The sequence below is a fragment of the Diuraphis noxia genome, unplaced genomic scaffold (genome assembly GCF_037042655.1).
Source record: "Diuraphis noxia isolate RWA-SAM2 unplaced genomic scaffold, SU_Dnox_SAM2 contig0003, whole genome shotgun sequence".
NCBI classification, from domain to species: Eukaryota; Metazoa; Arthropoda; class Insecta; order Hemiptera; family Aphididae; genus Diuraphis; species Diuraphis noxia.
In genome coordinates, this window is record NW_028301713.1 from 53,329,611 (window position 1) to 53,343,119 (window position 13,509).

The 13,509-nt window shown below is 34.1% G+C and overlaps 2 protein-coding genes across 2 annotated transcripts; one reads left to right on the forward strand and one right to left on the reverse strand.

The window, feature by feature from the left end:
* The first annotated feature begins 991 nt into the window (after positions 1-991).
* LOC107173129 (uncharacterized) lies at positions 992-2,552 on the forward strand. Its single transcript, XM_089223684.1, has one exon. It carries the CDS (start codon positions 1,182-1,184, stop codon positions 1,881-1,883), a length of 702 nt encoding a protein of 233 aa, XP_089079810.1. The 5' UTR covers positions 992-1,181; the 3' UTR covers positions 1,884-2,552.
* Positions 2,553-5,685: 3,133 nt separating this feature from the next.
* LOC107173398 (uncharacterized) lies at positions 5,686-9,758 on the reverse strand. The gene is made up of 3 exons (XM_015523929.2): positions 8,823-9,758; positions 6,884-7,293; positions 5,686-6,233 (listed from the first exon to the last, which is right to left on the reverse strand). Exons 2-3 carry the CDS (start codon positions 7,270-7,272, stop codon positions 5,960-5,962), a joined length of 663 nt encoding a protein of 220 aa, XP_015379415.1. The 5' UTR covers positions 7,273-7,293; positions 8,823-9,758; the 3' UTR covers positions 5,686-5,959.
* Positions 9,759-13,509: the final 3,751 nt, after the last annotated feature.

Sequence of the window (13,509 nt, forward strand, 5' to 3'; positions counted from 1 at the left end):
ACGATTGCGAGTAATTCCATGGCCTGACCACCGGTCGCAGACCATTGAATAATGACGCATACCTTTGACACAGATGATACGCTGACGGGTCGCTAGGGTGAATATCACGAAGAGTATCAGAACAGCGGTGCGTTACGGTGTGCAGGTTCTCGGATTCTCTCTCTTGTTTGTCCTGTGACTTAATCTCGCCTACCGAGTCGTGATGATTCCAATCCCTGCCGATTCAACATTACCGACATTAACATTTTTTTCGCTCGCTCCGTGCTTTAGTCATCGTAGTCACCGCCTTAACCGTCGTCTTCAGCACAGTCGCAAAGGCACGGCATCGCGTACTATAGTCGCTGTCCGTCAACCGTCGTCAGACTCGCGGCCGTCGTGGTCGGACTTTGCTCTACCATTTTGGCCGTCATCGCATCCGAGCAATTGCAACCACGATTCTCGTCCACTCCACAGGATAAACCTTATAGCGGTTTAAAAAAATGTGTACATATTGTCACTGGTTCATTATTAATTGCAGGTACCTACACAAAACTCTCGACAACTTTGAGTTGGGTCACGAGATATTTGATGATTTAAATTAAGCATGAGTTGGGTCCGTGGTATTGTACCACAATACTCGAATAATCTGTTCACGGTATACGTCCTACTTATTTCTTTTTAATATTGTGCATGTCAAAACATTATACCTCGTTCGTCATATTATATAATATCCCGATCAGTCTGACCTTATTTTCGTCAAAATTCAATAAATATTTAAGATATTTAAATCACCAAACAGGTGTATGCTGCACTGCTGCAGTGCTATACGATCAATATAGTTTGTATATAGTTGTAAATCTATAACTAAGAAATGTTATAATTAAAGCTAATCAAAGCAAATGCGCCTACTCAACATGAGAGGATCCAGTTGATCGCATAATGCGTGTTTGTGAAATTAGTAATTACTAACGAGCATCTCACTTTTTTTTAGTTTGTAATAATACATAATTCTTAGGAATCGCATAATATATAATTCATTATTTAATTATCTATACATAGTAGTCAATTATTTGTTTTTTGTTAATGTTATATTGTTTAAATTGCATATTGTTTGTGCATCATCATTCACGGCCATTAGATAAACAAAACAAATAATCGTGTCTTTTTCCAGATCACTTCCATCATCCACTCAGTGACGGGATATGAATTTGGTGTCCAGACATCAGTACGGCGGCGTCGTGTCATCGTCGTCGTCGTCGTCGTTGCGTTCGTATGGTGGTTGTGGAAAATCGGACGACGCGACCAGCACGGATGAGGAGGCGATAGTGGACGTCGAACGACCGGACACGCTACCGCCACCGCCACAACTGTCGCCGTCAGCCGCGGCCGACCACAGGCGACGCGTTTGTATCAACGGTGGGAGGCCGGTGGCCGCTTCTGCGATGGCCAGTGCGGCCGCACTCTCAGCATGGCTGAATCCGGCCACGTTTTGGCGGGACTCCGATCAATGGCGAAACGTACTGGTCAACTACTACCACATGAACAGGATAGCGGCCGCTCGGTCAGCAGGCAGGGGCCGTGGCGCCGTCGCCAGCTATCGCCCGTCCACCGTACCGGCCATCTGCGGCGTCGGACAATCCGCCGGTCGGAAGTCGGCGACAGCCTGCTCGGCCGGACCGCAGCCCCTGTCGTTGCCGCCGACGACAACGTCACAGTCTTCTTCAACGTCGTCTCGCCCAAAGAAACGGTACATCTGCACGTACTGCCAGCGCGAGTTTAGCAAGTCGTACAATCTGCTCATACACGAGCGCACGCACACCGACGAACGGCCTTACCCGTGCGACGTTTGCGGCAAGGCTTTCCGCAGACAGGACCACTTGAGAGACCACAGGTATGCACAGTGAATGATATAATTAAATGCGCATTCTGCCTCGTGTGTCGATCGTTAATTTTTTGGGTATCGCGTAATAACCGAGTTGCAATCTAGTATACCAATAATTTACTACGTTACCACGAGCGCGCTCAACGTTATGACACGAATCACGATGTAGCTGTGAATCTTAAGGCGGGTTTCCACTACGCTCATTTGCGTAAATCATTTGCTGTGATTGGCGTTGGCGCAACTAAGGGGGTGCAAAAGGGTCTTTAGCACCCGGGGCTGCCCCCCAAGTTCTAATTTAGCACCCTTTGATATTTTATATCTAACTAATTTTATGTTTTTAATAGTATAGCTCCCCACGTTTTAGAGGTCTATCTAGTTGCGCCTATGGTGATTGGATGGTTCGGTTAGGTTACCAAATGATTAACCTCGTGAACATTTTACGTGTACACGACACACGCGTATAGTGGAAACCCGCCTTTACTTGAATAATAATATATTATGTACTTATACTGTGGTTATAATCTGCAACGACACATCCAACCTAATTCGATTGCAATGTTTCACATATTATATTTTTTTACGCGTGTATAATATATGTATTACATTATGAATTTATTATCCCTTATTTTAATAAATCATCGCAACTGTGCGCAGTTTTCTTCAAAATCGAGTTTCAAACGTTTAATCTATAACGTATTTCATTCTTGAAACGGCCAATAACTTAAATCGGTTAATAAAAAATATTTTGTCCGCAGAGCTTGTTTAAATTTATTTTTTTTTTTCTACTTCTTATTTCAATGTAGCACGCCGCCGCCGTATTGTTATTGGATAATATTAGGTACAAAGTACAAGGTACATAGGTTACCTATGATAGGTATACATTAATAATATAATATTCTCGAATTATAACACAAATCCTAATATTGTCATCTCATCTCACAATTTTACGAAACTATCCAAGCCAAATACCTATCTACATTTAATCAAAATATATACGAATGCAAACGGGAATATTCTTATATTAAGACATATAACGTTGTATGTTTTTTTTAAACGCAGTAATTTCACGTACTTATACATAATAATACATTATATTATTATTATTATAACAAAACGGTTGTATTGCCGTCATGGACCCACGATGCAGCAGCTGTAAACACGATTGTTGTTATTCGGCTGTATATAATAATAGTATCTCCGATGATGGTTTTAACATTATATTATATTAATATATAAGATGGACGAACTGCAACACAGTAATAATATCGATGAGTATTATAAATAGGGCGTTTTACAATTTTCCACAAGCTCGCCAGTTTATTACGGTCGTCCCGTCTGTCGCTCCTCTGTGTTATTACGCGTACGCCCGACCGTTGGTGCAGTTATATTATTATATTATATAATAATTAATAGAGTGTAGGTACCCATGTACACGTTTATACAATGTAACCGTCCTACCGGGCTTTTACCTGCCGTGTGCAGCCGACTAAACCATCACTTTAACGTATATAATCCCATCGTTTTGCACGGCGTATATATAGGTACCACAGCTATAAACACGTATCTAATATTACAAAAAAGTAACCATAGTTATATACGAGTAGTACTAGTAGGAGGTATAAGGGTAGTATACCTACCTCAAATATCTATAATATGATTTGTAATGTATAATTGTTATGATATTTTTATAAAATGTAAACGAAAATCGTTAACATCCTTAGACTTTTAAAAATGTTATATTATATAGGTACAATTATTGTACACTGAATCACATAATCTACTATAGCAGATAATTGTATTTAAATCGCACAGCAGACGCAAGGTTTGTTACAGCCTTAGGCTACAGAGTGCGTCTTATATACCTTATTTGTCCTATAACACAGCCCTAACTATTGTTTGAATAAAAAAATGTGCACATTAAAATTTAATATAAACACGTTTAATAGTTACATCGTTACATGTAACCATTATTATGTTGAAAATAAAAATGAAAATTGATTATTATCGTGTCCATTTTAGTATTTTTTGATCGATATTTGATATTGATTTTTTAAATTAAAATTTTTAAGTACGTGGTGTCTTTGAATGTATGAATTTCATTAAAATCTTTATTCTAAAATGTTTACAAGATAAATTTGGCGCAAATGGGCATTGCCTGTTCTATTTGATTATCTCATTGATAGTGATAAAATTAAAACGATAAAAGGTACTTACATAATATGTAAGGGAACCAAATACTGACTCAGTAGGTTAGGCGTTAACTTTGAATCGCCTTAATTAATGCCCATTTATAGAACAAAATATTCAGAAATCGGCACTAAATATATTTTTCATTTTTCTATACGTTTTAACAACCAAATTTGCAGTAGTTATTTTAACTCCATGGATGCAACTATAAGGTCGATTGTTTTGGGGAGGGGAACTAGAATTTTATAAATTACCCAGATCTGCTAATAAAACAAAATTCGTAAGTCATGGCTTACTTTTTAATTTATATTTGTACCTATTATATGGAAAGTAAATATATATTTGGGTAAGGGGGCTAAACCTCAAAATAGTTGCGATAACATTTAATAATGTAGGTAGTATAGTTGTAATAACGATACTTTTTATAAAGTTAATTTTAACTTAAATTAATAGTTATTTGTTTTTTTACTATCCTAGTTAGGATAGTCAGATAGGTCGAATTGTACCTGGATATATTATATAGGTACATAAACCCAAATGGCCACTGTTCATTACATAGTGTAGGTAGCCAATTAACACTCCTGGACCCTGGGCGAAATTCAATGTTCAATTGTGTATGGAATTGACTAAGTTGGCATTCAAATATAACCTCACACCTTTTTATCTCTGCAGTTTATGTATATGGATACACTCCTCAATGACACCACCTCCACCCAGCTACTAATATAACTTTAAAATGTATAAAACTATTTACTTGAATAACTAATGACCAACGGAAATTTACGTTTTACAATATTTACACATAAATCAGCTCTTCTTTTCGATAGTAACTAGGGTACATGGGGGTAAATCGTCCGTACTTATTACCACACAAATCAACTTTGCAACGAACCCTTTAGTTTTTTTTTTTAAAATTATTCCAACGTAATCATTGAAATAATATATTATGCAGAATTAGATTCAATAATATTTGCAGTTTTATGTGGTTATATGGTAATGATATTTTCGAGAATTTATTAATAATAATAAATAAAAATATACACCAACCACTGCAGATTACTGACGATGACAAATGAGCCAATTTATCCCATGATATAATAATAATAATAATAATAATATTCTGCATTATCATAAATCAGAATACCATACCATGTTTTTAAACGGCAACGCGAATATTATACGCACAAGTGGTGCAGTTCGAGCCGCCTGTCCGTACCACGGCTACCGTTGTAAATATTATTATTATTATTATTTGAGTATATAACATGTTCTATATAGCGCCTGCAATAGTAGTAGGTCATTGCGTGTCGGGTGCAGTAGAACACTGTATATTATAAATATATTGTGTTATGTGTACCTATATACATATTACCTAGTACTTGGGTGACTCCAAGGAGGTCCCGAGAACCGTGTGGTGTTCGATGTCATTTCACACCTAAATACCTAATGCAACCGATCACACACATCCGAGTAATGGATACGATGTGTTAATAAGCCCTCTTTAAATTGGCCGAAATACGCAAGAAAATAACACTACGTTTATTATAATAATATATACCTACGGTATGTATAAATGTAAAGGTATACCAATATGGATTTTGTTTTCACAAGACACTATGACAGTATAATAAACTTGCTATGCAATATTAAACGATTTATTCGTAGAAAATACAATACATTTATCATAATATATATACATTATACACATTAATAACATAATAATAATAATAATAATAACAGTGCAATAATAATATTAATGGCTAGTAGTAATAATACAATATTGTATAACGTCTTGTATTTACGTTATTTTTGTACATTTCACCGTATGGACCTGCTATACATTTTATGGTAAACCAACTTTATTTTAGCCGGCATAATGCGTACACAGGCGTTCTACTCCTACCTACTATGTTATTGGTCGTCGCCGATTCCCAGCAAAGTTTTGATACTGAAATCGGTTAAGTTAACGTTTCGGACAGTGTCGGGGGATGCCACGGCGGCCACTGCGGCGGTGGAAGCATTTCCGACGGTCCCTGTAGAGATCTGCGTAGTTATCGCCTGGTGACGTTGGTATTGGTACCATTGACATTGTGCGTTCTTTCGGTGGCTGACCAACGTGCGCATTTGACAGAAGCCTTTGCCGCAGGATTCGCAAGAAAAAGGTTTGTCCTTCATGTGAACGTATCTGAAAAAAACAGGTTGTAATAACGTTAGACGATTGTGTTTCTAACTGTTTTAAAACAAAAAATATAATTCTTAATATAGTTATATTGTTATATAAACTGGATTATAGTATTATACAGTGAAACTTCCGTTATCAGCCAACTTGACATATTAATATATAATATGATAAACTATTTTTGTCGATCCCGTAAAATGATTCGAAGAAACGCCACAACGGACACTAATTTTGAGATTAAATTGGAAAAAATTAAATTATGATATATATATATATATATATATTCAACTACTGCAGTTATGGTTATCGATGATCGTGAGTTATTTATGTATGCAGGATGACATACACAATATAAAAACAAAAATAGTAGTCTATACGTAATAAAATTATGTAGGTACATAATTTGAAAAATTTGATTGCATAACACTAAATTACTTAAATATAATTGACTATGACTTTTAGACAGTGTACTGCAGTGCATAGGCATATACGAGTTTAATGTTTGGTACAAGATTTCGTTCCCCCTTACATGCGCTTAAAAAGGAGGATATTTAAGTTATCTACGGAGTAATTACTCGACGTCGAATGAATTTATAAATAAAAATATTTATTCGTAAGCGAAATTACAGCAAATAATATTGTGTTTTTATTATTACTTGTGATCCCTGAGGTGGTCCTGTCTGCGAAACGCCTTGCCGCACACATCACATGGGTATGGACGCTCGTCTGTGTGGGTTCTGACGTGTATGAGTAGGTTGTACGATTTGCTGAACTCTCGGTCGCAGTACGTGCAAATGTACCGTTTCTTGGGCTTGCCGCCGGGCGTAGTTGCCGTCACTGCGGCCATCTGCTTCTGGACGTTCCTGGACAGGGCCATAGCCCGGGCGTAGCCTTCTATTTGTCCGCCGGTGAAGGCGCCCGGATGTCGCCGGAATCTCGCCCACACCGCGTCCACGTATAGCGACGGGAAGTTGCAGTCCAGCAGACCTCCCGCGCCACCGAATCTGGCGGCAGCGAACTTCATCGATTCTCCGGTGGCCATCATGGTGATGATAGTATTGTTCGTCTGCGAATAATCATCAACGCAACCGTTATAGCAAATAAGTTAAGCTAGAAAGTCTATGTGAGTCTATATTTTTTGTCAAAAAAACTAGGTAATAGGAAATAGACTGATATATTTTTATATTATACTGGTAATACCTATAAGTGCACCATTTTATAGCTGCAAATATATTAATACAACACGATGATATTCTATAAAAAAGTGTGATTCGAAATAGAAAATTGGCGAATACAAGAATCATCGTCTCCACCCTGCAACCAGTGATGATTTTGTTCACAAATTTCGGAGTCATGATGTAACACGTTGGTAAATCACCCAATAGTACCTATATACTGTTGTATATAACATGAATTTAAATTGAATGATCAAAAACGTCATGAGAGTTTTAATGTTTAAGGTTGGTCGGTGGGTGAATCTATGCACTTATATTGTATAGTTTAGTAAATAGTTAGCCTGTGAACGAGAACGAGAACACTTGATATATATAGGTACTCTGTACTTATACCTACATAATATATAATAATGACCATAGATACACCGCGGAAGAAGGTCCCGTAAACACCGGGAGGAGTTTCATTACTGGGTTATTATCATTATTATATATGACATAGGTAAGTTTTTGATTTTAAACGATGAGCACCTTTAGTAGAATATAGTAGCCATGACTCACACCATGTGTGTATATACATAATAACTAGGGTCGTATTTTCGGGTACTGCAGTTTAATTTGATTATCGGGTTTACGTTCTATATTATATAGGCGGGTAACTGTGCATTTTACGCAGGAATAGGTCTCGGACTCGGAGATGAACTAGTAGTTATAAAATGTATATACATATTACGATGCGACCCGTTACAAAATTGCACAAAACGTATATTTACTCAAATTCAATTATTAGGTATTACATATTAGGCGGGTGAAAAATGCATTGAATTTAATAAGCGTATATGCTAGCTGTAGCTATAATCGCTGTAAAACGCTTTATAATATTTGAGAATAAAAACAAAATAATACAACACATACCTAAGTATAGTCAGACGGGTGCAGGTGTTTTGTTTTTAAGTATTTTATCGAATCATTATATATACCTATTTTTTTAACGCAAGCATATTATATATATTATACTTTTATGCCGGTTCCTATATTTTATAACGCAACGACAATATTACTGACATTTATTTATTATTATTATTATTATTTATTTTATAAGCTTCATATGATTTTTAAAATCATTATATAATATTATGTATTATAAGTAAAGGTACCTACATGATTAAAATTTTGTAGGAATTATTTAAAAAACTTTTTTATGATACATTTCTTATCAGGTTAACTTTGTGGTTTATATACATCTACAGTTTTACACTAATTAAATCATGTTATTTCCATCTTGTAGATTAATTTGAAAATATTTAAAAAAGTTGATAATCGTTCTTAACCAATGTAATTTGACTAGAAAATATGGTTGTTTTTTTTAAAGTAATTATGACAGTCGAGAGTTAAAAAGCATTAGAAAATCATAACAATTTACCTTGGTTTCCTTGGTCAGGATATTGTATATTGTGTTACTGCACAATACTTGAACGGCGTCTGTAATAAGTATGTTGTAACTTGTAAGTAATATTCCAACCGATTGTTAAGAGCGAACGTTTAATATAAAATAATTATATTATATTAGGATGCAGAATGTCGATGGATATATTGTGCGTTTGGCAGCTAGGGGATGTGCGATTGTCGACGGTCGATGGTAAGCGGTGGTCCGTTGTCGGGTGACTGACGATTGCGCCGCCGTGGGCCACCGCCACTGCCACCGCCGATAAGGGTTGAAATCAGTGGAGGCGGCGAGGGTGGGTTCTTGCGGACGCGGCGCCCATTGGTCGTGAACATCGGCGGCGGCGGCGTTAAGATCCGTGAAATCTCTGACGGTCCCCGTACGCCTAAATATATATATGTGTGTGTGTGTGTGTACCCCGAGCGTGGGGCGGTGTAGCGCACTTACGATCAGGACAATATACATGTACACATATATAAACACACACACATGTAAAAAAGAAATAATAATAAAAATCATCCCTATACATACGCGACGGGTTTTATATTATATTGTCAGGGCGCGACGAGACGTGCTTAATATAATACATATATACGGCGGTCTTTGGTTTAATGATACGGTTTTACGCCTCCACTTGTGTGTGTGAGTGTCATCCCCGGCTCGAGTCTGTAATTAAAAAAAACCTGCCCGGGGCTGTTATTAAAAAAAATATATATATATACATATACTCTTCAGCTTCATACAATGGTATAGCCCTCCGATAAGTATACTATAATGTGAGTACAATCATATTACAATACACGTAAACAAACGTTTATACGATCGTACGTGATGCATATATTATAATTTATAATATTTATATATGGCGATACATGTACGTATATGTGTAATGTGTGCGGACAAACAATGGAAACGATAGGTATAATATTACTATACGTCATATATGAGCGCATCAAAAGTCATGATTTGGATACGGAGACGAAATTGTTCCGAGTATATTGTAATATGGAGACAATACTATAATGGTACAATAATAATAATATATTATAATATGATATGACCGTTTGTACTGCGCAGGACAATAATAATATTATTATTATAATGACTATATGGGTGCAGCGTATAGGTAGGTACCGACAGGCTATAATAGTATATAAGTCACTATAAAAGTATAAAGTCAGCGATGTAGTGAAAATTAAAAAAAAAACAAATTGTTATGATATTGTTCTGCAATACATCATATTATGGTCATTTTTTATTATTATAAAATGTTATTCATACAAACGCGTGATGAAAATTGCATCGCTCTGACGCGTTATACCGAGGTAGGTATACGTTGGTACATAATAGGTCTCTATAGTATGATCGGTAGATTAAAAAAATATATATAATACCTACGCGTTTCGCCCATTGTACATGTACATCATATTGGTCGGACCATCACAATGAAAAAGAAATCATAATTATTAATTCTACATAATATTATACTATATAAGCTCACGGCTATAAAGACGGAAAACACACACATATATGATACATATAGTTTTCTTAAGATTTTCCAAGTCTCGAACGAATGTATAATTTATAAATTATTAAAATCTTCACAAGATACGAGTATACCTACTATAGTATATTATGTACATCTTAGATGCCTATAATCAAGTAAACTTTGTTAAAATTTAAATTGTAATAATTATTGTTAAACATTATTAACTCTAATAAATGTGTTCATAATATAATACAAAATCCAACATCACACTGTTTATTCGCCACGTGTAATCTTATATTGATGATGGCTTTTATTTGATGGAACTATTTTTAGTTCGCTTTTCAGGTGGATACTATTTATTCAAACATCGATATTTATATTACTTGCATCATACTATATTATTCTGTCCTTGTGGCTCGTTCGATAATACAGAATTCAGATGAATACTATATCATATCGACGGAAAAGGCTTTCTAACTGCCATTCAGCTGCATCTCGTTTCCACCCTCCTTACCAGCCATTGAAATGTTGAGTTTATTCACTTTATTTGGATTTATATCATTGAGTTAATTACGTTATTATCATCGCTTTCTCTTCCGGTTTCGCAAATATTACCTATTATTTGCAATTTTCAAGCAGAATTCGAATGTACTACTTGTCAATTGCCGCTATTTTATCGTAATTTTTTTAATTTTTTAGTATTGCGCAAACCTAAAACGTTAAACACACGCAATGTATAGGTATATGGCTATATAATTATTGGTACACAGTGCGCATATGACCTATAGGTGTATAAATTAAGCTGCATTGTTATATAGGCGGACACCGCCTTCATCATAATTAACGCTCTAAATAGCGCTAATATTTCAACTCTGCCTCGTATACAGTGTGATCATCGCATAACATTCGTATTATCTATACATTGTTGTATGATCGTATGTCATAATAATATGTATTTTTGCCATAACGCGTTTTAATGTTTTACGCAGACACACAGTGTTACTCAATAACTAAATTTTATGTACGGCGTTATTTTAGTATGACGATGAGTACCTTACTATATACAAAGCAATACAATAATACATTAAAATCAAAGTCTTTAAGATACATATAATTATGTAATATGTTTGTGCACCAATATTATAGTGGGTATTATAATAATTATAAGGTATTAAAGTTATATTTTCTTAGTTTTCTAAGATATATGTGTTTTATACACTTGAATATTAAACATAAGTACTAATATTCAATTTTTCCTATTTTTACTACCAGAATATAATTTATTTAAGTCATAATAATTTCATCTAATAATACCATTATATGCCATTCATTAAAATTTATGTGCTGATTTAAAATATTTTGAAATTGAACTTGATGTCACAACTGTATATTCTATAATAACTCACCAGTTACCCTGACATTATTAATAATTTATAATATTTATAATAATTGGTTGATGATTTAAAGAAAACGTTATTGCTTATTCAAATTAACAATTTCATCCCAATTGATGGATTTAAATTAGTATTCATTATTGTAAAATAAATATAGTTGTTTATTGAAACGAAACATTATTAGATAGTGTACACTAGCTGCTAAATACTGCTGTATTAATTGTATTATGATGAATACTAATATTAATATTAATAGTCAATGCTATATTATATTATAATAAAATAACAAAGTGATTAAATAGCAGTCAGCTTCTTTTTGATAGTAAATTACGAAGTTATATTTAACCCAGCAATAGATAATCAAACCTACTATATAATAGCATACAGAATCACGGCTCACAAAACTAATAGTCATTACAAGAGATATTTGTATAAATTATAGTTTTATCTTATATAGTCGGTTAAATTCTTAAATATAAGTAAAATACTGCGACATCACATATTATGCTTAGTACAGTACCTATCTCTACAGTATATATTATTATTTAGATCCTTGTACAAGGGTTATAATTTCAATTACCTAATCATTTATTTTTATTTTTTTTATTTCATTTTTTTATTTTTTTTATTGTTACAGCATCAACTACAAGATTATTAGCTTACAGTAGTACTTTATTATTACTTATATACTATACTTGATATTAAATAATTTAAGCTTTGATGTATCGTTAATGTTATTTTGTGTACAGATTAATATATATACAATATACATAAATTCCTATTATACATTATTGTTACTATGCATATAGTAGCTATAAACGGTAAATACGTATTATCCAATTATTCAATACCGATATATAATACCTAGTATCTATTAAAACTATTAAGTAGGTTCATTTTAGGCTTGTGTAGTAAAAAACAATCGGTATTACTATATATTATAGATAAATATGATATACATGACGATAAAGAAAGAAAACATTTCGCTGGCATAATAATAAATTGATGTAATATGCGTTATATTATTGATCTATATGTCTGTATGCAGTCATTATTGATGTATATATGTATAGCTAGTTATTATAATATTGTTTTTATCCAAATGTTTACATTTTTCAAAGTTGTAATGTTGTATTATAATTATTGTATAAATTATAGATGTATTGATAGGCATCATCTATATACTAATTTCTATACAGGGTTATTTGCATTAATATATCATAACACTTTAATGAGGCCGGGTCTATACACTTCGTTTTCCGTTGAAGTCATTGTTTTATATTGAAGTAGCGATACACGAATTATGTAATACGTCGTGTTTTAATCTGCGGCGGTAAACGACAACCAGCTTGCGTTTTGGCAAAATATGCGACGGGATACGCAACGTACGAAACCCGGCATAAAACGCCGTGTATTTAGCTCCGACTTATTGGAGCATTCGAAGCTGCTTTGTGTTCAAGACTGTTTTCGTTTGTTGAACGTATTTAAACTTTAATACGATTTCTAGGCACTCGAAATTATACGAAGAGTTTATGTACAATACACCTTATATATGATTCAATACACACATTACACAATCTCACTTTACACATGTTTTTGGTCAATTCATTTTATAAAACCATACATCAAATTACAATAATGTAGTCAAGGTCACCTATTTACAAACATTTACATATTCGAGTCAAAAACCATTGATTTTTTAAAATAAATATTCTTATATACATATTATAAAGTTTTAGACTAAACGATCGCTTGAAGAAAAAATTGAAAAGAAAATTTTAAA